Source organism: Coregonus lavaretus (genome assembly GCF_964263955.1).
Source record: "Coregonus lavaretus genome assembly, contig: HAP1_SCAFFOLD_3041, whole genome shotgun sequence".
NCBI classification, from domain to species: domain Eukaryota; kingdom Metazoa; phylum Chordata; class Actinopteri; order Salmoniformes; family Salmonidae; genus Coregonus; species Coregonus lavaretus.
In genome coordinates this window covers 28476-54504 of record NW_028163754.1, presented here as the reverse complement: position 1 = coordinate 54504, position 26029 = coordinate 28476, and the positions used below count along the sequence as shown (strand labels likewise).

General features: G+C 45.8%; 2 protein-coding genes across 2 annotated transcripts; both read left to right on the top strand.

The window, feature by feature from the left end:
* Positions 1-1258: 1258 nt before the first annotated feature.
* Positions 1259-3207, top strand: LOC311117803 (urea transporter 2-like; the record flags this gene model as incomplete). The annotated part of the gene is made up of 3 exons (XM_084192713.1): positions 1259-1393; positions 2207-2256; positions 2754-3207. Coding segments are annotated over 3 exons (365 nt in total), but the record flags the coding sequence as incomplete, so codon positions are not given.
* Positions 3208-19441: 16234 nt separating this feature from the next.
* Positions 19442-25565, top strand: LOC311117805 (N-acetyllactosaminide beta-1,3-N-acetylglucosaminyltransferase 3-like). Its single transcript, XM_084192715.1, has 5 exons — positions 19442-19555; positions 21063-21150; positions 21219-22155; positions 22760-22845; positions 24772-25565. Exons 1-5 carry the CDS (start codon positions 19540-19542, stop codon positions 24920-24922), a joined length of 1278 nt encoding a protein of 425 aa, XP_084048841.1. The 5' UTR covers positions 19442-19539; the 3' UTR covers positions 24923-25565.
* The last annotated feature ends 464 nt before the right edge of the window (positions 25566-26029 follow it).

Below are 26029 nucleotides of genomic sequence, written 5' to 3'. Positions count from 1 at the left end.
AGATCCACAGATGATGCAATCTCTACCTCCCTCTGCAACTGGATCCTCGACTTCCTGACAGGCCGCCCCCAGGTGGTAAGGGTAGGTAATAACACATCTGCCACGCTGATCCTCAACACAGGGGCCCATCAGGGGTGCGTGCTCAGTCCCCTCCTGTACTCCCTGTTCACCCATGACTGCATGGCCAGGCACGACTCCGACACCATCATTAAGTTTGCTGACGACACAACAGTGGTAGGCCTGATCACAGACAACGATGAGACAGCCTATAGGGAGGAGGTCAGAGACCTGGAAAATGTGGTGCCAGGATAACAACCTCTCCCTCAACGTGAGCAAGACAAAGGAGATGATCGTGGACTACAGGAAAAGGAGGGCCGAACACGCCCCCATTCACATCTATACCTGTTGTATTCGGCGCATGTGACAAATAAAATGTTATTTGTTTTGAAGAACAACAGTCTCTACAGCACTTCACCAATCTGGACTTTATGGGAGTGGCCAGATGGGAGCCACTCCTGAGAAAAAGGCATATGACAGCACACCTGGAGTTTGCAAAAAAGGTACCTGAAAGACTGAGAGCATAAGGCAAAAGATTCTGTGGTCAGATGAGACAAACATTTAACTCTTTGGCCTATTACAGTGTGGTGGGTTAGTTATTGACATCCATTCAAATATACTACTACTATGGAGATAGCTAACATTGATAGATAAAGATTTTAGTAATTTAGCAAACGCTCTTATCCAGAGCGACTTACAGTTAGTGAGTGCATACATTATTGCTATTTTTTCTTCATACTGGCCCCCCGTGGGAATCGAACCCACAACCCTGGCGTTGCAAACGCTATGCTCTACCAACTGAGCTACATCCCTGCTGGCCATTCCCTCCCCTAGACGACGCTGGGCCAATTGTGCGCCGCCCCTTAGAGGACAGCTACAACAGAGCCTGGATTCGAACCAGGGTCTCTAGTGGCACAGCTAGAACTGCGATGCAGTGCCTTAGACCACTGCGCCACTCAGGAAGATGGAGGGAGGGGGAGCGAAGGAGACAGGGAGAGGGGGGAGGGGGAAAGGGAGTGAGAGGTAGAGTCAGTAAAAAGGGAAGACAAGGACATGGAGGGAGAGGAAGAGAGGGAAAATATAATTGAGTATCTATCTCCTCCCCCTGGACACGTCTGGTACTGCACATTCACACATTTAACTCTCACTCTGGGCCTGAGTGACACCATATCTGACAGAATAATACAGTGTGTGTCTACAGGTCTGTCAGTGTCCGTGCGTCACGGGGCCCTGTACTCCGGGCTGTCAGGGTTTAATGGAGCTCTGGGTTGTATGGCCGTGGGAGGACTGTTCTTTACCTTCAGCTGGAGGACACACCTCTTCTCTATCGCCAGCGGTGAGACATATTCTTCTCCTCTTCGCTCGTCCACCCCTTCCCTCTCTCCTCTCCATCTCTCTCTCCTCTCCTTCCCTCTCTCCTCCCCTTCCCTCTCTCCTCTCCATCCCTCTCTCCTCTCCTTCCCTCTCTCCTCTCCTTCCCTCTCTCCTCTCCTTCCCTCTCTCCTCTGCTTCCCTCTCTCCTCTCCTTCCCTCTCTCCTCTGCTTCCCTCTCTCCTCTCCTTCCCTCTCTCCTCTCCATCCCTCTCTCCTCTCCTTTCCTTCCCTCTCTCCTCTCCTTCCCTCTCTCCTCTCCATCCCTCTTCAGTGAATGCATCTGATTCCTGTAAATGGGTAATCAGGAAGTAATTGTGTAATTTCATTGTTTTTGCAGTGCTCCATCACACACACACACACACACGCACACACACACACACACACACACACACACACACACACACACACACACACACACACACACACACACACACACACACACACACACACACACACACACACAGGATATTGTTTCTGATAAGGTTTGAGGCTCATTAGTAAAGAGATAATCTATTCACATTACGTAAATCAGACCCTCATCCAGAGACTGGGTTTGCATCCCAAATGGCACCCTATTCCTTATATAGTGCACTACTTTTGACCAGGGCCCGGGCACTACGTAGGGAATAAGGTTGCATTTGGAACGTAGCCATCATCAACATCAAAGGACAGCAGTGTCTACTCTGCTATTCACGTCAGAAACCATGCGTGTGTGTGTGTGTGTGTGTGTGTACGGTGTGTAGAATGGTACATAAACTGTCTCCTCTGCCCCCAGCCTTTCTTTCTGCGTATGCTGATATCGCCCTGAGCAATCTACTTGGAACGGTGAGTCATCAAACATACACACTATAACTCCTAAAGCATGGCTATAACACCTAAAGCATGGTTATAACTCCTAAAGCATGGTTATAACTCCTAAAGCATGGTTATAACTTCTAAAGGTTCTACTTTTTCCTCTTAAGAGTATATGATTCCTACTTTATCCATTTTTCCTCTCTCCCCCATTCTCTCTCTCTCCCCCATTCTCTCTCTCACATTCTCCCCCATTCTCTCTCTCGCTCACTCTCCCTCTTTCCTCTCTCTCTCCTCACCCCCTCTTCCTCTCTCTCCCTCTTTCCTTCCCCCCTCTCCCTACACCACCACTCTCTCTTTCCCTCATTCTCTCTCTCTCAAACTCTCTCTCCCTCTCTCTCTCTCTCCCTCTCTCTCTCTCTCTCTCTCCCCATTTCCTCTCTCTCTCTCTCTCTCTCTCCCCATTTCCCCACCCCACCGTTTCCTCTATCTCTCCCTCTCTTCTCCTACTCTCTCTTCCCCCTCTCCAGGTTGGCCTCCCAGCATGCAGTTGGGCAGCGACTCTGACCGCCACTCTGATGCTGCTGCTGACAGGGCGGAGCCTGTCTGCATACCGCATCCCTACTGGTCGAGTCATGGCTCCGGAACAGAACATCCACTGTCATAGGCAATGGGCTGCCAGAGAGACCTCAGACAGCACTGATGTGTAGACACACACACACGCCTGCTTTAACCCATAAAATGTCGATATCAATATTGTCCACACGATGGCGCTCTGAGCCAGGCAGGTGTAAGCAAGTTTCCCCTCGGTAGCCTACAGATCTAGGATCAGCTTCCCCTCCCCCCGATCCTAACCTTAACCGTTGGTGTGAAAAATTATGCAAAACTGACCTAGGATCAGCATCTAGCAGCAACTTCACCCTACACTGAAGAGGCCTCAGTAACAGTTTCCTTAACCTGCCTGGATAAATAATGAACCACAGGGACAAGTGCACACTTTGGGAGAAAGGAGGAGATGTACATAGCCTTTCTCGCTTCACTGGGCCAATAAAGGGACAGATTGAAGTCAATGTCTGTGACTCAGTGTTGTAGGCTACAATAGGCTACATGCTGATTAAAAATCACATTCTGTGTGTCTCTCTGTCTGTCATTGTAGCCTGTGTAGGCCTACTACTAAGCTTGTCAAGTAAACAATGTTTCCACTTTCACTGCTTGAACCCTGAAACACGGCCACCTGGCCTGATGAAAACATTTCTCCGGGTGTTGCAAAGATCAGGGCCCGGTTTCAAGTGTAAACGACTACATCGGCGGTCGGGGAGTAGTTGTTATTGGGGGTTAACTGCCTTTTGCTCAAGGGCAGAAAGAGCACATTTTCCCACTTTGCCGGCTCAGGGATTCAAACCACCAACCTTTCGGTTACTCTTAACCGCTAGGCTACCATCAGTGCAGGAAGTAAACTTAAATTCCAATTCAATAATTGAAACAATTATATATATTTTTTCAATGACTTCTAAATAAAGCAAAAATAAGATATATCTTTCCAAAGTTTATATTTTTTTTATTAAAAAAACTAAAAAATGAGATGGGGTCAATTCGAATTGAATACAGTAGGATCGTCTTCACTAGACCCCCAAACAGAAGAGAACAGACTGAAAAAGGGAGAAACGGAAGAACTTGCCTGTATAAAAATGTATATTTTTCGTCGCAAACGTTTTTTCAGTTGCAAAATATTTTGCTACGTTCTGCACTAATGAATTTTCACCATGAGGCAAATTCACCTTTCAGCAGGCCAATAACCTAAAACACAAGGCCACATATACACTGGAGTTGCTTACCAAGACGACATTGAATGTTGTTGAGTGGCCTGGTTACAGTTTGGACTTAAATCGGCTTGGTAATCTATGGCAAGACTTGAAAATGGCTGTTTAGCAATGATCAACAACCAACTTGACAGAGCTTGAAGAATTTAAAAAAGAATAATGTGCAAATATTGTACAATCCAGGTGTAGAGACTTACCCAGAAAGACTCACAGCTGTATTTGCTGCCTAAGGTGATTCTAACACGTTTAAGGTTAAATACTTACCTAATCAAGATACACTATATATACAGCAGTATGTGGACACCCCTTCAAATTTGTGGATTCGGCTATTTCAGCCACACCCGTTGCTGACAGGCTTATAAAATCGAGCACACAGCCATGCAATCTTCACAGACAAACATTGACAGTAGAATGGCCTTCCTGAAGAGCTCAGTGACTGTCATGCCACCTTTCCAACAAGTCAGCCCTGTTAGAGCTGCCCCGGTCAACTGTAAGTGCTGTTATTGTGAAGTGGAAACGTCTAGGAGCAACAACGGCTCAACCGCGACAGAACGGGACTGCAGAGTGCTGAGGCGCGTAGCCCGTAGCCGATAACACTCACTCCCGAGTTCCAAACTACCTCTGGAAGCAACGTCAGCAGAATACAGTGGGGGGAAGAAAGTATTTAGTCAGCCACCAATTGTGCAAGTTCTCCCACTTAAAAAGATGAGAGAGGCCTGTAATTTTCATCATAGGTACACGTCAACTATGACAGACAAATTGAGAAAATCATTGTAGGATTTTTTATGAATTTATTTGCAAATTATGGTGGCAAGTAAGTATTTGGTCACCTACAAACAAGCAAGATTTCTGGCTCTCACAGACCTGTAACTTCTTCTTTAAGAGGCTCCTCTGTCCTCCACTCGTTACCTGTATTAATGGCACCTGTTTGAACTTGTTATCAGTATAAAAGACACCTGTCCACAACCTCAAACAGTCACACTCCAAACTCCACTATGGCCAAGACCAAAGAGCTGTCAAAGGACACCAGAAACAAAATTGTAGACCTGCACCAGGCTGGGAAGACTGAATCTGCAATAGGTAAGCAGCTTGGTTTGAAGAAATCAACTGTGGGAGCAATTATTAGGAAATGGAAGACATACAAGACCACTGATAATCTCCCTCGATCTGGGGCTCCACGCAAGATCTCACCCCGTGGGGTCAAAATGATCACAAGAACGGTGAGCAAAAATCCCAGAACCACACAGGGGGACCTAGTGAATGACCTGCAGAGAGCTGGGACCAAAGTAACAAAGCCTACCATCAGTAACACACTATGCCGCCAGGGACTCAAATCCTGCAGTGCCAGACGTGTCCCCTTGCTTAAGCCAGTACATGTCCAGGCCCGTCTGAAGTTTGCTAGAGTGCATTTGGATGATCCAGAAGAGGATTGGGAGAATGTCATATGGTCAGATGAAACCAAAATATAACTTTTTGGTAAAAACTCAACTCGTCATGTTTGGAGGACAAAGAATGCTGAGTTGCATCCAAAGAACACCATACCTACTGTGAAGCATGGGGGTGGAAACATCATGCTTTGGGGCTGTTTTTCTGCAAAGGGACCAGGACGACTGATCCGTGTAAAGGAAAGAATGAATGGGGCCATGTATCGTGAGATTTTGAGTGAAAACCTCCTTCCATCAGCAAGGGCATTGAAGATGAAACGTGGCTGGGTCTTTCAGCATGACAATGATCCCAAACACACTGGTTTTTTTCTTCTCATTTTGTCTGTCATAGTTGACGTGTACCTATGATGAAAATTACAGGCCTCTCTCATCTTTTTAAGTGGGAGAACATGCACAATTGGTGGCTGACTAAATACTTTTTTTCCCCACTGTAACTGTTCTTCGGGAGCTTCATGAAATAGGTTTCCATGGCCGAGCAGCCGCACACAAGCCTAAGATCACCATGCATAATGCCAAGCGTCGGCTGGAGTGGTGTAAAGCTCGCCGCCATTGGACTCTGGAACAGTGGAAACACGTTCTCTGGAGTGATGAATCACGCTTCACCATCTGGCAGTCCGACGGACGAATCTGGGTTTGTGGACGTCAGGAGAACGCTACCTTCCCCAATGCATATCGCCAACTGTAATGTTTGGTGGAGGAGGAATAATGGTCTGGGACTGCTTTTCATGGTTCGGGCTAGGCCCCTTAGTTCCAGTGAAGAGAAATCTTAACGCTACAGCATACAATTACATTTTTGCTTCCAACTTTGTGGCAACAGTCGGGGAAGGCCCTTTCCTGTTTCAGCATGACAATGCCCCCGTGCACAAAGCGAGGTCCATACAGAAATTGTTTGTCGAGATCATTGTGGAAGAACTTGACTGGCCTGCAGAGAACCCTGACCTCAATCCTATCGAAAACCTTTGGGATGAATTGGAATGCCGACTGCGAGCCAGGCCTAATCGTCCAACATCAGTGCCCGACCTCACTAATGCTCTTGTGGCTGAATTGAAGCAAGTCCCCGCAGCAATGTTTCAACATCTAGTGGAAAGCCTTCCCAGAAGATTGGAGGCTGTTATAGCAGCAAAGGGGGGACCAACTCCATATTAATGTCCATGATTTTGGAATGAGATGTTAGACGAGCAGGTGTCCACCTACTTTTAAGCGTATATTAGTGTTTTTTTGTTTAGTTTTTTAGTTTTACAAACGTTAGAATATTTCTTCCACTTTGACATTATGTGTAGATCGTTGACATAAACTGACAATGATATACACTTTAATCCCACTTTGTAACATAACAAAATGTGGAAAAAATAAAAGGGTTCGAATACATTCTGAAGGCGCTATAGAACAAGGCAACATACACTGTAAACATCTTTGGTACAACTTCACCTGTCCCAGAACTAGCATGACATTCTATTCTATTTCTATAGTCTAATCTAAGGATTTGTCTTGTCTAACCACACACTGACATGCACAGCTCTCTGGGTGACGTTCTGTCTTCCAAGTCTCCAGTGGGTGATGAAGTCCCTTCCATCTATATAATGTATTACATGTTATAGACAGGTGCAGTCAGGTGACAGGAGGAATGGAGTGCGTGACACTCCAGTTTGCCTCAACCCGTGGGTCCAGCAGGCAGAGTTCAATAAATCTAGGCAGGTGGTATTCTTCTCACACTACTCTGTAGCTACGGACCCCCAGGAGGAAGCTTTGAATCGGTCAGTAGCCTACAGGGTCATTTGAGAAGAGTGCAATTGCTGATCTGATGTAATTATTCTAAACAAAGTGCTTTGATAACTTTCAAGTGAACCAGTTCCATGTAGAATAAACCATCCCTTCACATAATAATGTAGAAGCTGTGTTCTGATAATATAACAATGTGCAAATATTACACTGTCTTTCATCTGCTGTTGTCATTCACAGCTGATACAGCCCCCCCCCCCACACACACACACACACCATTGAATTCCATAATAACAAAAGACAATGAAAAGTAATAGATGTGTCTTGTATCATTCTAATGTTGAGTGCAAGGTCTCTCCTGGTTCAGACTGCTGTATCAACCTGTCTGTTAGTCAGGGGACTCCATGACCAACTATCTCTCCTGTCCTCCATCTGTCGAAAAACAAGGTAGAGTTGATACACACAGCACTGATTACATCAATGGCTGTTAGGGGAATTCCAGGACAGACAAGTGATAGTATTTTGACCAACCTGAAGTGGGCCTGGTGCCTGGCCATGTACTGCCTCAGCCTTCTGCTCCTGATATGGGCGAGGGGTTCCCACGACACTGCTGAACAACAAATCCACCAGGTTTTATAAGTAGCCTGTGAATGAAATAAAATATAATCACTCAATAAACATGTAGTGAATTTTTTTTATTTTCTGTTGTTTTGGAAGTAATTATACTAATAGAGTGACTAAGTACAGAATAGATTCAGGCCAGTGATGCTGACACTATGCAACCAGCTGTGTAACGTTACGTTGCTGAAATCAGTGTTGCCAACTTAGCGACTTTGTCGCTATATTTAGCGAGTATTCAGACCCCTCTAGCGACACATTTTCAAAAAAGCGACTAGCGACAAATCTAGCGACTTTTTCTGGTGTTATTGGAGATTTTTGGAGACTCTGACGTGAAAGCACGTATCGTGAAAGCACGTATCGTTCTTACTCTTCTCAACGAGCAGCGGGTGCTCCGGTCAGGCCCCACCCCCGTCCCAAAGCGCAGTCCCTCCCAGCTGCAGTCAGAGCAGGAGATGTTCACCCCTCCGCGTCCAGACTGCAAATGAATCGCGAATGCGGGAAGCCCCCCGCTGGCTGATCTCGCCCTGGCTTACATTCAAGGTGGGATATAAATGTAAAATGTTCTTTGTCTAAAATAAATCACTGCACAAAAATAACTCACTGCATTTGACTCCCACAGCCTCAGTCACTTACTCACCTCGTCCACTGTGTGTGTACCTCTCTGTGACATAAGCTAAACATCTAGCTGGCTAGCTCATCATGTCTCAGTCTAAACTGTACACCTCAAAAATACAGAAAGGAGTGGGAATCAAACCCTGAATTCAAAGGCTGGTTGAAGCCGTTTATTGGAGATGATACATGGGTATACTGCCTGTATTGTAAGGCTGATTTCTACGCCAAACTTAGTGATGTAAAAAAAAAAAACACATGACAACTCAAAAACATACTCAAATGGTAAAGCCTTATAACAGTTCCACCCAAAACAAGATGTCATTTATGGTTAAAAAAGAATTGACTCTGCAAAAAGGGCTGAGGCCACCGTGGCATTAGCTATCGCTGAACACTGTTCCATGCTGGCATGTGATCACATTGGAGAAGCATGTAGACCTGCTTTCTCAGACTCCACTGCTGCTACTGTCGTAGTAAAAATAATTTGTTATAGATTGGTCTGACTAAAATGTTCTGTAAGACCCATTTGGAGCCTGTTTTCAATAAATGCTGTGCCAGGTCAGAGAGCAAAAGGTCAGAGAACAAAAGGACAGAGAAAACCTCATCTTATCACCAAATAGCCTAGGAATGTGATAATAGACAACACCCCCACCTCCGGCCATAAACAACAGATACTCCTCAGGAGTTCCCTGGACACACACAGACATCTCAATGTGGACGCACACTCATTCTCAACCCCCCCCTCTACTGGTCGGGTGCCAAGGGCAGAGGACTCTGCCGTGCACCAATGGGGTATCTGCTCTGGACAGAGCAGACCCGCCTCCTACGCCTCGGGAACCAATCAAGGGACTAGAAGAAGGACCCCTTCCTCTATGTTACATTGTATAAAGTAATGCTGTAACTCTTTTTTATGATCCCTTCTCAACTGTCTCCATAAGAGGCAATGGAAAATGGGTCCATGCATGATTCTTGAGCAGTACCAGCTATCTCTGTTTTAATAAACTGCCTTTTGCTTAAGCAATTTCCTCTCTGTCTAGCGTCGATGGTTTTGTACTTCCTCTCCAAATTATGGTTTCACCAACACTACCCACTTCAAAATGCACAGGACAAAGTGCACAGAAATGATTAATAGTGTTCTAGCACCATACTTTCTGAAAAAGTTGGTCGCAGATGTGGGTGACCAGCGTTTCAGCCTCCTCCTCGATGAGTCCACGGATGTAAGTGTTTCTAAGTACCTGGGGGTTGTGATAAGTCTGACTTTTTTTTCTTTTTTTTTTCCTGATTTAGGGCCAGACTAGTTACCATCATTTTCTCACATTGCCATTGACAGTATTTTCTATTGTCTCTTTTTGGTCCATTTAGATTGTTAATTGCTTGGAGGAGGAGGTCGGGAGAGGTTGTGTTTTCTCTAGCAGGAGGTAAGCTTGGCTTCTTATATGGTGTTGAGTAAAGCTTAAACCATGTATTTAGATTGTAGGTAGGTATTGTAGTTAGGTATTGTAGGTAGTTTATTTAGGTAGTTATTGTAGGTTATTGTAGGTAATTATTGTAGGTAAGTATTGTATTCGGCGGTGCCCGGTGAAGCACGAGGCTAGCATGAGGCTAGCTAACCCACTACCTGGACCAATAAAGCTAGCTAGCTAGCGGGTAGCTACTGGTAACTTTTAGCAACTGTGATAGTTGTTTCCAATGTTATTTCACGCTTAAGAGTACCTGTAATTAAGCCAGCTAGCTACCTACCATTCAGCTGTTTTTCTAACCTCATTATCTGAGGCATTAACGTTAGGTAGTTAGTAGCTACTGTACTTAATTACAGCTACTGATTGCAGAAGACCAATGTCTTCTTGTCTGCCACCCAGACAGCTGGCGTCGGGTAAGTTTGGCTTTATACATAGCTTGGGCTTTGTCGAGTAAGGCTTAAACTATGTATTTAGATTGTAGTTAGGTATTGTAGGTAGGCATCGTGGGTTGTTGTGGGTAGTTATTGTATGTAATTATTGTAGGTTAGCATTGTATTCGGCGGTGCCGGGTGTAGCACGAAGCTAGCTAGCTAGCTAACTCACCTCCTGGACTAGCTGGCGAGTAGCTATTAGCAACGGTAGCAACTAAATACAATATCCTTTTAGCCAGCTACATTTGTTCGCAGTGCCGCCGTTTTTCAAAACAAAGTCAACACAGCAGCCATTGCTAGCTAGCCAACACGACCAGCTAGCTGTACTGTAGCAGCTAAATACAATATATTTGTGCTAGCTAGCCAACGTTTAATTATTGCTGCGTTATGAAAGGAACTAGACACGGACACGAATTATCTGTTTAGTGTGTTAACACACTATTGGTAGTCTGTTGTAACCAAGTATTGGTGCTAAACTGTGTGTTATTGGATGCTAACATGCTAGTTAGCTATGGCGTCATAGTTAGCTAGCTGAATAAAGTAAGTTGAGTCTATTCCTTGAAACATTGAACCGCTGTAGTTTACAACAATTCTAATTTCTAAAGTGGAAGTTGGGAGAGTTTTATTCGGGTGGTTCAGTGAAACAATTATAGTTTCTGAGGTGGAAGTTGTGAGAGTTATATTTGGGAGTTTTGGTGAGGGAGGCCCTACTCTCTCCTTTCCCAGATGTTTAGTTCATTTCATTCCGATCTCCTCTGCATTATTGTAGCCTGTTGCTACAGCCTGTCAACTATGCCTCTGCCTATCCCTGTTCTCTCCTCTCCGCACAGGCTACACAAACGCCTCACACCGCGTGGCTGCTGCCTCTCTAACCTGGTGGTCCCTGCACGCACCACACACCTGGAGTTCCAGGTCTCAGGCAGCCTCTGGAACTGCCGTTCTGCTGCCAACAAGGCTGACTTCATCCCAGCCTATGCTACCCTCCAGTCCCTCGACTTCCTGGCGCTGACGGAAACATGAATTACCACTGAAAACACTGCTACTCCTACTGCTCTCTCCTCGTCTGACCATGTGTTCTCGCATACCCCGAGAGCATCTGGTCAGAGGGGTGGTGGCACAGGAATCCTCATCTCTCCCAAGTGGACATTCTCAATTTTCCCCCTAACCCATCTGTCTATCTCCTCATTTGAATTCCATGCTGTCACAGTCACTAGCCCATTTAAGCTTAATATCCTTGTCATCTATCGCCCTCCAGGTTCCCTTGGAGAGTTCATCAATGAGCTTGACGCCTTGATAAGTTCCTTTCCTGAGGATGGCTCACCCCTCACAGGGGGGTTTGGGGGATTTCAACCTCCCTACGTCTACATTTGACTCATTTCTCTCTGCCTCCTTCTTTCCACTCCTCTCCTCTTTTGACCTCACCCTCTCACCGTCCCCCCCTACTCACAAGGCAGGCAATACGCTTGACCTCATCTTTACTAGATGCTGCTCTTCTACTAATCTCACTGCAACTCCCCTCCATGTCTCCGACCACTACTTTGTATCCTTTTCTCTCTCGCTCTCCTCCAACACTACTCACTCTGCCCCTACACAGATGGTAATGCGCCGCCGCAACCTTCGCTCTCTCTCTCCCACTACTCTCTCCTCTTCCATCCTATCATCTCTTCCCTCTGCTCAAACCTTCTCCCTCCAATCTCCTGATTCTGCCTCCTCAACCCTCCTCTCCTCCCTCTCTGCATCCTTTGACTCTCTGTGTCCCCTATCCTCCCGGCCGGCTCGGTCCTCCCCTCCAGCTCCGTGGCTTGATGACTCATTGCGAGCTCACAGAACAGAGCTCCGGGCAGCGGAGCGGAAGTGGAAGAAAACTAAACTCCCTGCCGACCTGGCATCTTTTCACTCCCTCCTCTCTACATTTTCTTCATCTGTTTCTGCTGCTAAGGCCACTTTCTACCACTCTAAATTCCAAGCATCTGCCTCTAACCCTAGGAAGCTCTTTGCCACATTCTCCTCCCTGCTGAATCCTCCTTCCCCCCCCCCCCCCCCCCCCCTCTCTCTCTGTGGATGACTTCGTCAACCACTTTGAAAAGAAGGTTTACGACATTCGATCCTCGTTTGTTAAGTCTAATGACACTGCTGGTCCTGCTCACACTGCCCTACCCTATGCTTTGACTTCTTTCTCCCCTCTCTCTCCAGATAAAATCTTGCGACTTGTGACTGCAGGCCGCCCAACAACCTGCCCGCTTGACCCCATCCCCTCCTCTCTTCTCCAGACCATCTCCGGTGACCTTCTCCCCTACCTCACCTCGCTGATCAACTCATCCTTGACCGCTGGCTATGTCCCTTCCGTCTTCAAGAGAGCGAGAGTTGCACCCCTTCTCAAAAAACCAACACTCGATCCCACTGATGTCAACAACTACAGACCAGTATCCCTTCTTTCTTTTCTTTCCAAAACTATTGAGCGTGCCGTCTTTAGCCAACTCTCTTGTTATCTCTCTCAGAATGACCTTCTTGATCCAAACCAGTCAGGTTTCAGGACTGGTCATTCAACTGAGACTGCTCTTCTCTGTGTCACGGAGGCTCTCCGCACTGCTAAAGCTAACTCTCTCTCCTCTGCTCTTGTCCTTATAGACCTGTCTGCTGCCTTTGATACTGTGAACCATCAGATCCTCCTCTCCACCCTCTCCGAGCTGGGCATCTCCGGCGCGGCTCACTCCTGGATTGCGTCCTACCTGACCGGTCGCTCCTACCAAGTGGCGTGGCGAGAAGCTGTCTCCACACCACGTGCTCTCACCACTGGTGTCCCCCAGGGCTCAGTTCTAGGCCCTCTCCTATTCTCCCTATACACCAAGTCACTTGGCTCTGTCATATCCTCACATGGCCTCTCCTATCATTGCTACGCTGACGATACACAACTAATCTTCTCCTTTCCCCCTTCTGATAACCAGGTGGTGAATCGCATCTCTGCATGTCTGGCAGACATATCAGTATGGATGACGGATCACCACCTCAAGCTGAACCTTGGCAAGACGGAGCTGCTCTTCCTCCCGGGGAAGGACTGCCCGTTCCATGATCTCGCCATCACAGTTGACAACTCCGTTGTGTCCTCCTCCCAGAGTGCGAAGAGCCTTGGCGTGACCCTGGACAACACCCTGTCGTTCTCCGCTAACATCAAGGCGGTGACCCGATCCTGCAGGTTCATGCTCTACAACATTCGGAGAGTACGACCCTGCCTTACACAGGAAGCGGCACAGGTCCTAATCCAGGCACTTGTCATCTCCCGTCTGGATTACTGCAACTCGCTGTTGGCTGGGCTCCCTGCCTGTGCCATTAAACCCCTACAACTCATCCAGAATGCCGCAGCCCGTCTGGTGTTCAACCTTCCCAAGTTCTCTCACGTCACCCCGCTCCTCCGCACACTCCACTGGCTTCCAGTTGAAGCTCGCATCTGTTACAAGACCATGGTGCTTGCCTATGGAGCTGTGAGGGGAACGGCACCTCTGTACCTTCAGGCTCTGATCAGTCCCTACACCCAAACGAGGGCATTGCGTTCATCCACCTCTGCCCTGCTGGCTCCCCTTCCTCTGCGGAAGCATAGTTCCCGCTCAGCCCAGTCAAAACTGTTCGCTGCTCTGGCACCCCAATGGTGGAACAAGCTCCCTCACGACGCCAGGACAGCGGAGTCACTCACCACCTTCCGGAGACATTTGAAACCCCACCTCTTTAAGGAATACCTGGGATAGGATAAAGTAATCCTTCTACCCCCCCCCCCCCCCCCTTAAAAAAAATTAAAATATTTGTAAAGTGGTTAACCCACTGGCTATTGGGTGAATGCACCAATTTGCAAGTCGCTCTGGATAAGAGCGTCTGCTAAATGACGTAAATGTAAATGTAAATGTTAATGTAGATTGTATACAAATTGTGTTATGGACATAAAAAAAAAAAAAGAATCGACAGAAGAAAGTTTGTTTGTAGTTCTAAACATATTTAGGGTGTTTTTTACTCACTTTTTGTCTCTCCCACAACGTTATTCCTCTCTCCTACAGCGTCCATCACAATTACATGCACATGGCCAATTATGCAAATTGGGTGATGACGTAATTTAGGACAGTCAATAGCTACTTTCCTTACTGAGGAGTTGGTAACACTGGCTGAATGCTTGTTGACACATATTTGTAGCATGTTAGCTAAAAAGACTGGTACTCAGGCTAGACAAGTACCATCCTTTATTTATTTTTGCCCTAGAAAATACACAATAGACTTTTATGAGAACAGGCATGTTGTTTTAGCACTAGTAGCAGACGAGGATCCCGAATGCTAGCTAGCTAGTTCTAACCTAGCCCTTGATCATGACTCCCAGTTACATTAAAGGCAAAAAAAGAGGACTGAGCACGGCCCCCATTCTCATCAACGGGGCTGTAGTGGAACAGGTTGAGAGCTTCAAGTTCCTTGGTGTCCACATCACCAACGAACTATCATGGTCCAAACACACCAAGACAGTCATGAAGAGGGCCCGACAAAGCCTATTCCCCCTCAGGAGACTGAAAAGATTTGGCATGGGTCCTCAGATCCTCCAAAAATTATACAGCTGCACCATCGAGAGCATCCTGACTGGTTGCATCACCACCTGGTATGGCAACTGCTCGGCCTCCGACTGCAAGGCACTACAGAGGGTAGTGCGTACGGCCCAGTACATCACTGGGGCCAAGCTTCCTGCCATCCAGGACCTCTATACCAGGCGGTGTCAGAGGAAGGCCCTCAAAATTGTCAAAGACTCCAGCCACCCTAGTCATAGACTGTTCTCTCTGCTACCGCACGGCAAGCGATACCGGAGTGCCAAGTCTAGGTCCAAAAGTCTTCTCAACAGCTTCTACCCCCAAGCCATAAGACTCCTGAACAGCTAATCATGGCTACCCGGACTATTTGCACTGCCCCCCCACCCCGACCCCATCTTTTTACGCTGCTGCTACTCTGTTAATTATTCATGCATAGTCACTTTAACTCTACCCACATGTACAGTGAGGGAAAAAAGTATTTGAGCCCCTGCTGATTTTGTACGTTTGCCCACTGACAAAGACATGATCAGTCTATCATTTTAATAGTAGGTTTATGTGAACAGTGAGAGACAGAATAACAACAAAAAAATCCAGAAAAACGCATGTCAAAAATGTTATAAATTGATTTGCATTTTAATGAGGGAAATAAGTATTTGACCCCTCTGCAAAACATTACTTAGTACTTGGTGGCAAAACCATTGTTTGCAATCACAGAGGTCAGACGTTTCTTGTAGTTGGCCACCAGGTTTGCACACATCTCAGGAGGGATTTTGTCTCACTCCTCTTTGCAGATCTTCTCCAAGTCATTAAGGTTTCGGGCCTGACGTTTGGCAACTCGAACCTTCAGCTCCCTCCACAGATTTATGGGATTAAGGTCTGGAGACTGGCTAGGCCACTCCAGGACCTTAATGTGCTTCTTCTTGAGCCACTCCTTTGTTGCCTTGGCCGTGTGTTTTGGGTCATTGTCATGCTGGAATACCCATCCACGACCCATTTTCAATGCCTTGGCTGAGGGAAGGAGGTTCTCACCCAAGATTTGACGGTACATGGCCCCGTCCATCGTCCCTTTGATGCGGTGAAGTTGTCCTGTCCCCTTAGCAGAAAAACACCCCCAAAGCATAATGTTTCCACCTCCATGTTTGACGGTGGGGATGGTGTTCTTGGGGTCATAGGCAGCATTCCTCCTCCTCCAAACACGGCGAGTTGAGTTGATGCCAAAGAGCTCCATTTTGGTCTCATCTGACCACAACAGTTTCACCCAGTTCTCCTCTGAATCATTCAGATGTTCATTGGCAAACTTCAGACGGGCCTGTATATGTGCTTTCTTGAGCAGGGGGACCTTGCGGGCGCTGCAGGATTTCAGTCCTTCACGGCATAGTGTGTTACCAATTGTTTTCTTGGTGACTATGGACCCAGCTGCCTTGAGATCATTGACAAGATCCTCCCGTGTAGTTCTGGGCTGATTCCTCACCGTTCTCATGATCATTGCAACTCCATGAGGTGAGATCTTGCATGGAGCCCCAGGCCGAGGGAGATTGACAGTTATTTTTTGTTTCTTCCATTTGCGAATAATCGCACCAACTGTTGTCTCCTTCTCACCAAGCTGCTTGGCGATGGTCTTGTAGCCCATTCCAGCCTTGTGTAGGTCTACAATCTTGTCCCTGACATCCTTGGAGAGCTCTTTGGTCTTGGCCATGGTGGAGAGTTTGGAATCTGATTGATTGATTGCTTCTGTGGACAGGTGTCTTTTATACAGGTAACAAACTGAGATTAGGAGCACGCCCTTTAAGAGTGTGCTCCTAATCTCAGCTCGTTACCTGTATAAAAGACACCTGGGAGACAGAAATCTTTCTGATTGAGAGGGGGTCAAATACTTATTTCCCTCATTAAAATGCAAATCAATTTATAACATTTTTGACATGCGTTTTTCTGGATTTTTTTGTTGTTATTCTGTCTCTCACTGTTCAAATAAACCTATCATTAAAATTATAGACTGATAATTTCTTTGTCAGTGGGCAAACGTACAAAATCAGCAGGGGATCAAATACTTTTTTCCCTCACTCTACATATTACCTCAACTACCTCAACTAGCCGGTGACCCCGCACATTGACTCTGCACCAGTACCCCCCTGTATATATAGCCTCCCTACTGTTATTTTATTTTACTTCTGCTCTTTTTTTCTCAACACTTTTTTGTTGTTGTTTTATTTTACTTTTTTATTAAAAAATAAATGCATTGTTGGTAAGTAAGCATTTCACTGTAATGTCTACACCTGTTGTATTCGGCCAATACGATTTGATTTGAATGCCGCCAGGGCAAGAGTTATCGAGAGCAAGTGCTAACCCAAACAACATGCCTGTTCTCATAAAGGTAGCTAGCTACCTATTTTGCAAATCCAGGTTAGTTATCAATATCTTTGTCCGAGTTGGAATGAATTAGCTAGCTAGCTAACGTTCTCTTTTGTTTTTGTAATGGGGATCGCCAAATGACTCCTTCGCCTTCACACAATGTGAATGACATGCTTACATTATCGATAGCAAGCTGGCTAATGTTACGTCCTATCAAAACGTATCATCAGGTGCAACGTTAGCTATGCAAATCTTTCTCTCTATGACATTACATCACATTACACATTAGGGAGAGGCTATGCATTTAGCTAGTTCACAGTAGCATAGCTACCCACCACACACCAGTCACAGCCATCATGTTGTATGTAATCCATTCCTTGCCATCTTGCACAATATTGTTGAATGCATTAGAAGTTTGCACCAATTTTATGAAAGTCCATTTTCACTCCTATGCCGAGCAAGTGTGCGTGCATTGCAGACTTAACAACATGTTCACAACACATGGCAGCTGGGGGCGGACCACACCTTGTGTCTCCGGGCAATTGGACATCATTGTCAAAAGTGGGCATGTAAGTAATCCCCTGTAGCTCAGTTGGTAGAGCATGGTGCTTGCAACGCCAGGGTTGTGGGTTCGTTTCCCACGGGGGGTCAGTATGAAAATGTATGCACTAACTGTAAATTGCTCTGGATAAGAACGTCTGCTAAACGACTAAAATGTCATCCGTACCTTACACGTCATGACACACTCACTTCCAGATTTTGTTTTGGATGAGACTGACTTTGGCACCAAAATTATCCTATTTGCACTTTGTAGTTAACTCACATCGATACCACATAGGCCCTTTTGTAACCGGATAAATTGGTTCTAAGAGACAGTTAAACTTTAAAACTGCAACATGTTCTGTCATTCTCATGGCAAAATGTGAAGAATAGCATGAGATGAGCTATTAAACAGCTAATGTTTCTCTCTGCCCCATGGATTTTCTTTTTTAGAATTGCAGGAAATTAGCTTTCAAACTGCAAAATGTTCTCTCAGACTCATGACAAAATGAGTAGAATAACATGATAAAACAGTTATTTTGGGGGGTTGGGGGGGGGGGCCTTGCACTTATCCTTCCACTTATACTGTGTTTTCAAAATACCCCTCCATATACCCCTCAAAATACCCCTCAAGAGAAGCATAATAAGTATTGTCAAACTGTAAAACAGAACCCAAAATCTGGGGGAGGAGCCCCGAACATTCATCTACTGTTTGTCCCCCCAATATCTATACCACAATTTAGCCCTTGCAATGTACACACATATATTTACAGTTTGTGAGTGTGTGATATTATTTCGACATTACAAAGAAAAACTTTTATAAACAATGGCAACACTGCCACGTTGCACTGAGCCTTGCTGTTGGAAAACCACATCAGTATCGTCGAGCTTTCGGCTGTCACAATGCGCCTCCCTTCTTCTTCTTCTTCTTCTTCGATGAGGTTTAACGGCGGTTGGCATCCAATAAATGTTGCATTACCGCCACCTACTAGACTGGAGTATAACTCCCTTATAAATGTACTTTGCTTTAAAAAAAACAACTAAAAAACAACAACAATACTAATACCCTACCATCTAACACTACACTCACAAAACATTTAAAAAAAATATATATACCATACTCTACTATTTAAATCAATTTAGTACTACTTCAGGCCAACAATCTGACTTGATTTCATTAATGCAAGTTAATTATTGAAATCGTTTTTATTTTTACTCTGACTATGCAATATTTAAATGCGTCATTGCATTTGTGGTAACAATATACATTATTGTTTGTATATACCGCCACCTAACACAACCTGTAACTCTTCTGATGTCAAGTCTCGCACACCCAAATACCTCTCTGCAGCTGCCACCACAACCTCAATTTTCTGCGACTTACGTTCCATCCCAGCAGTACAGTTGATAACCATTGCTATAATTGCCAAACATCCAATCTTACTGAAACATATATCACTTGTTGGTTTATCCCTCTGTACTGGTACAGATCTTCTACTCACACCACTCTTCTAAGGATCCCTCCCCCTTTAACCCATCATCCCCTACTTGCTTCACTGCCTCAGCATATGACAATTTCTGCACTACTCTAACCCGGAAACCTCAACCTACCTCGCTCTGATGCACCTCCCTGACTTTCGTTTGCACTTAAATAAGGCCAGTGTCATCATGAGCCGTGTACAGTTCATGCGGGAAGTGTTTTTAAAGCAAGTAGGCCAATCATTAACTTCTGTGGAATAGTGTCGACACTCGACAGGCCAAATAGACACATGATGATTACCAAGGGTAAGTGCGATTCAATTAGCTTATTTCAAGATTTGTTTAGCGCCATAATACAACCATAGAACATTACTTGTTTCATTCTGCTTGTAATGGCGCTAAAAGAGAAAGTATGAATGATGTAAGTTTTCCACTAGATAGCACAGCCACAAAGTCAAAGTGGGCTATATTGTACAAATGAATGATCTTTTTTGTTGTTGATTTTTGGTCTTAATTTAAGGTTAGGCATAAGTTAGGTTCAAAATCACATTTTAAGAAGAGACATGTAGAAATAGGCGCGGTTCATCACTTTGAGGCTGTGGTAGCTTAACTAGTGACGACCGATTACTGATGAAGCGTTGTAATTTCCGCGAAGAGAAGGAAAGTAAGAATAACTCCCATCTCTCTTCTTTATTCCGTTTGGAGTCGCCAAATGTTCGGTCTGTAAAACAATAAAGTGCTGCGTTGTTGAGCTATATTGTTTCTACTATAAAGAAAAGGCAAATGTCGCACGCTAGTAGTGACTCCGATGCAATCATTATTGCAACTACTGTTGTTTTCAAACAACCACTTTACATCAACATGTAGGCTACATGTATGCCATCTCACTGGACTCACCCAGGGTTGGGGTCAAATCCATTTCAGGAACTAAACTGTCATTCCAATTGTACATTTTTCTCTGTGAGAAATGTGGGTTACTTCCTGAATTGAAATGGAATTGACCCCAACCCTGAGCTCACCCATAGACACTACATGACGAAAAGTATGTGGACACCTGCTCGTCTAACATCTCATTCCAAAATCATGGGCATTAATATGGAGTTGGTCCCCCCCTTTGCTGCTATAACAGCCTCCACTAGATGTTGGAACATTGCTGTGGGAGCTTGCTTCCATTCAGCCACGAGCATTAGTGAGGTCAGGCACTGATGTTTGGCGATTAGGCCTGGCTCGCATGGTGATCTTAGGCTTGTGTGCGGAAGCCCATTTCGTGAGGCTCCCAACATTGCTTTCAGAGGCAGTTTGGAACTTGGTAGTGGGTGTTGCAACCTAGGACAGACGATTTTTACGTGCTTCAGCACTCGGTAGTCCTTTTCTGTGAGCTTGTGGCATACCACTATGCGGCTGAGCCATTGTTGCTCCTAGACGTTACCACTTCACAATAACAGCACTTACAGTTGATCCGGGCAGCTCTAACAGGGCTGACTTGTTGGAAAGGTGGCATCCTATGACGGTGCCACGTTGAAAGTCTCTGTGCTCTTCAGTAAGGCTATTCTACTGCCAATGTTTGTCTATGGAGATCGCATGGCGGTGTGCTCGATTTTTATACACCTGTCAGCAACGGGTATGGCTGAAATAGCGGAATCCATTAATTTGAAAGGGGTGTCCACGTACCTTTGTGTGTGTGTGTGTATATATATATATATATATATATATATATATATATATATATATATATATATAGTGTACCTCCTCAATCCATTCCTCTCTCCCACAATCCATTCCCCTTTCCCTCCCTCTCTCTCCATCCCTCTAGGCTGTACCAGGAGACTGTTCCCCAGGCCTGGTGTCTCCAGACTGGTTGTCCTGTCTCTCTCCTTCCTGGCTCTGCTGCTACTCTACAGGTGGGTGACACGTCAGACAGGCAGATATAATGTAAATCATGACTTCATGATCATTTCTTCTTCTTCAGCTCTCTGATGGGTCCCCACAGCCCCTCTGCGCTGCACAAGGTCTTCCTCCAGCTCAGACACGTCCGCTCCTACCCCCTCCTCAGACGGCCTCGCTGCTGCCTCCTCCACCCCTCCAACTCCACACCCAACCCTGGACCCAGTCACCCCAGACCCAACCCCTGGTCCCTCTACCCTGGCTCCAACCCCGACCTTGAAGCCAGCCCCGTCCTTCTGCTCCTAGCAATCAAGTCCCACCCTGCCAACTCTGACCGCCGGGCTGCCATACGAGCCACCTGGGGCGGGGAGAGGGAGTGGAGAGGTCAGGGGGTGAGGAGGGTGTTTCTACTGGGCCTGGGGAGAGACCCGGAGGTGGGGGAGGAGAGCGAGAGGTACGGGGACATCCTCCAGTGGGGGTTCAGAGAATCCTTTTACAATGTGACCTTGAAAGAGGTTCTGTTCTGGAACTGGTTCCACCAGGAGTGTTCTAGAACCACTCTCTACGTTCTAAAGGGGGACGATGACGTTTATGTGGATGTGGCGAGAGTGGTGTGGTTCCTACAGAACAGGGAACGGGGGATGAGGAGAGGAGAAGGGAGAGAAGAGGGAGAGACAGAGAGAGGAACAGAGGGAGGGGCAGGGAGCGAGAGAGGAACAGAGGGAGGGGCAGGGAGAGAGAGAGGAACAGAGGGAGGGGCAGGTAGAGAGAGACGAACAGAAACACCAGCAGGGTCTCCCCAGCCTCTCTACATGGGACGTATCTTTGTGGACACCCACCCCGTGCGTATATGGTGGAATAAGTACTACGTCCCCTACAGCCTGTACCATAGCCCCTACCCCCCCTACGCTGGGGGCGGGGGCTACCTCCTCTCCAGAGATGCCCTCTCTCTTCTCCTCCACGCCTCCCCCAGGGTGCCTCTCTTCCCCATCGACGATGCCTATGTCGGCATGGTCGCACAGGTGAGTTGATTGATTGGATGAATTTGATCGCATGCAGAATGAAATTTAATTTAAATCATATTTGGTCATTTAGAAATATACATGTAGACGCAGGGTCACAAATGGCACCCTATTCCTCCATTGGTCAAAAGTAGTGCGCTGAATAGGGTGCTATTTGGGACACTCACCACAATGGACAAACTCACAGAAGCAAATCAAACAAAATAATTTACCTTCCCCCTCTTTCTTTCTTTCTCTCTCTCTCTCTCCCTCTCTCAATCTCTCCCTCTTCCGCCTCTCTTTTCTCTTCCCTCTCTCCCCTTCCCCCTCTATCCTCTCTCTCCCTCTCTCAATCTCTCCCTCTTCCGCCTCTCTTTTCTCTTCCCTCTCTCCCCCTCTATCCTCTCTCTCCCTCTCTCAATCTCTCCCTCTTCCGCCTCTCTTTTCTCTTCCCTCTCTCCCCTTCCCCCTCTATCCTCTCAATCTCTCCCTCTTCCGCCTCTCTTTTCTCTTCCCTCTCTCCCCTTCCCCCTCTATCCTCTCTCTCCCTCTCTCAATCTCTCCCTCTTCCGCCTCTCTTTTCTCTTCCCTCTCTCCCCTTCCCCCTCTCTCTCCCTCTCTCCAGGCAGCTAACCTAACAGCCAGACACCATCCTGGTTTCATGCCTGTGGAGTACTCTCCCTCCCTCCGCCCCTGTCACTACCTCAACGGGTAAAAGCACTCCTTCACTCCCATGTCTATCAAACACCTAAACGTTAACAAGTATCTGAGCTCTGTCAGTGCGCCAGAATGTGTAAGGACAGTGTGTTATGTTTGTGGCTGTACGAGATGTGTACAATATACAGTACCAGTCAAATGTTTGGACACACCTACTCATTCAAGGGTTTTTCTTTATTTTTACTATTTTCTACATTGTAGAATAATAGTGAATACATCAAAACTATGAAATAACACAAATGGAATCATGTAGTAACCAAAAAAGTGTTAAACAAATCAAAATATATTTTATATTTGAGATTCTTCAAAGTAGCCACCCTTTCCTTGATGACAGCTTTGCACACTCTTGGCATTCTCTCAACCAGCTTCACCTGAAATGCTTTTCCAACAGTCTTGAAGGAGTTCCCACATATGCTGGGCACTTGTTGGCTGCTTTTCCTTCACTCTGCGGTCTGACTCATCCCAAACCATCTCAATTGGGTTGAGGTCGGGTGACTGTGGAGGCCAGGTCATCTGATGAAGCACTCCATCACTCTACTTGTTGGTCAAATAGCCCTTACACAGCCTGGAGGTGTGTTGGGTCATTGTCCTATTGATAAACAAATTATAGTCCCACTAAGCCCAAACCAGATGGGATGGCGTATCGCTGCAGAATGCTGTGGTAGCCATGCTGGTTAAGTGTGCCTTGAATTCTAAATATATTACAGACAGTGTCACCAGCAAAGCACCCCCACACCATCACACCTCCTCCTCCATGCTTCACGGTGGGAACTACACATGCAGAGATAATCCGTTCACCCACACAGCAGCATTTGGAACCAAAAATCTTAAATTTGGACACATTTGCACCGGTCTAATGTCCATTGCTCGTGTTTCTTGGCCCAAGCAAGTCTCTTCTTCTTATTGGTAACCTTTAGTAGTGGTTTCTTTGCAGCAATTCGACCATGAAGGCTTGATTCACACAGTCCCCTCTGAACAGTTGATGTTGAGATGTGTCTGTGACTTGAACTCTGTGAAGCATTTATTTGGGCTGCAATTTCTGAGGCTGGTAACTCTAATGAACTTATCCTCTGCAGCAGAGGTAACTCTGGGCCTTCCATTCCTGTGGCGGTCCTCATGAGAGACTGTTTCATCATAGCGCTTGATGGTTTTTGCAACTGCACTTGAAGAAACCTTCAAAGTTCTTAATGTTCCGTATAGACTGACCTTCATATCTTAAAGTAATGATGGACTGTTGTTTCTCTTTGCTTATTTGAGCTGTTCTTGCCATAATATGGACTTGGTCTTTTCCCAAATAGGGCTATCTTCTGTATACCCCCCCACACCTTGTCACAACACAACTGATTGGCTCAAACGCATTAAGAAGGAAATGCATTCCAAAAATTAACTTTTAAGAAGGCACACCTGTTAATTTAAATGCATTCCAGGTGACTACCTCATGAAGCTGGTTGAGAGAATGCCAAGAGTGTGCAAAGCTGTCAAGGCAAATGGTGGCTACATGAAGAATCTCAAATATAAAATATTTTGATTTGTTTAACAATTTTTTGGATACTACATGATTCCATATGTGTTATTTCATAGTTTTGATGTCTTCACTATTATTCTACAATGTAGAAAATAGTAAAAAAGAAAAACCCTGGAATGAGTAGGCGTATCCAAACCTTTGACTGGTAGTGTACATGACATAGGTCATAGCATCTATTTTGCAGTACTTTTAGGGGTGCAAAGTTTCTTGTATTTTATAAAGATTCCTGGAATTATGAGGGAATAAACAGAAAATCCAAGAATCCTCCAACCAGGATTTTTGAAAAAAAAAACTTGGAATTTGGTGAAAGTTACAGGAGTTTTGCAACCCTATGTGTCTAAGACCATTTTCCCCTCTGGGACATTAAAGTTAATCCTATCTTGTCACTACCGCAGGATCATGGTCCTCCACAAGCTGCTACCCACAGACCTGCTTCATCTCTGGAACTTCCTCCAGACCCAGGTGCACTCCTGTAAGGACTCTGCCCAGGATGGGCTCACCTTGGCCGGAGCGGACGCCCCTGGTTATGATTGGAGGGGAAGCTGATCCTAGATCTGTAGGTCAGGGGTATCAAACGTATTTTGCACTGCGGTCTTCACTGATTGCTCAGTTTGGCCGGGCGGCCAGCTCTAGGAAGAGTCTTGGTGGTTCCAAACTTCTCCCGTTTTAAGAATGATGGAGGCCACTGTGTTCTTGGGGACCTTCAATGCTGTAGACATTTTTAGGGACCCTTCCCCAGATCTGTGGCTCAACACAATCCTGTCTCGGGTCTCTACGGACGATTCCTTTGACCACATGGCTTGTTTTTTGCTCTGACATGCACTGTCAACTGTGGGACCTTATATAGACAGGTGTGTGCCTTTCCAAATCATGTCCAATCAGTTGAATTTATCACATGTGGACTCCAATCAAGTTGTAGAAACATCAAGGATAATCAATGGAAACAGGATGCACCTGAGCTCAATTTTGAGTCTCATAGCAAAGGCTCTGAATACACATGTAAATAAGGTATTCAAAACCTGTTTCGCTTTGTCATAATGGGGTATTGTGTGTAATCCATTTTAGAATAAGGCTGTGATGTAACAAAATGTAGAAAAAGTCAAGGGGTGTGAATACTTTCCGAATGCACTGTATGTGATCTAAAAATCTAACTACATAATGTTTGTAATAAATACAAAATAAAAAAACATTTCTCCAAGGGACATAACTTCATGATGTAATGATGGCTGGAGGATATGGCCAAGATATCATATCACAATAAGGGCTTCACAGGCAAGGATATTGCTGCTAGTAAGATTGCACCTAAATCAACCATTTATCGGATCATCAAGAACTTCAAGGAGAGAGGTTCAATTGTTGTGAAGAAGGCGTCAGGGCGCCCAAGAAAGTCCAGCAAGCGCCAGGACCGTCTCCTAAAAGTTGATTCAGCTGCGGGATCGGGGCACCACCAGTGCAGAGCTTGCTCAGGAATGGCAGCAGGCAGGTGTGAGTGCATCTGCACGCACAGTGAGGCGAAGACTTTTGGAGGATGGCCTGGTGTCAAGAAGGGCAGCAAAGAAGCCACTTCTCTTCAGGAAAAACATCAGGGACAGACTGATATTCTGCAAAAGGTACAGGGATTGGACTGCTGAGGACTGGGGTAAAGTCATTTTT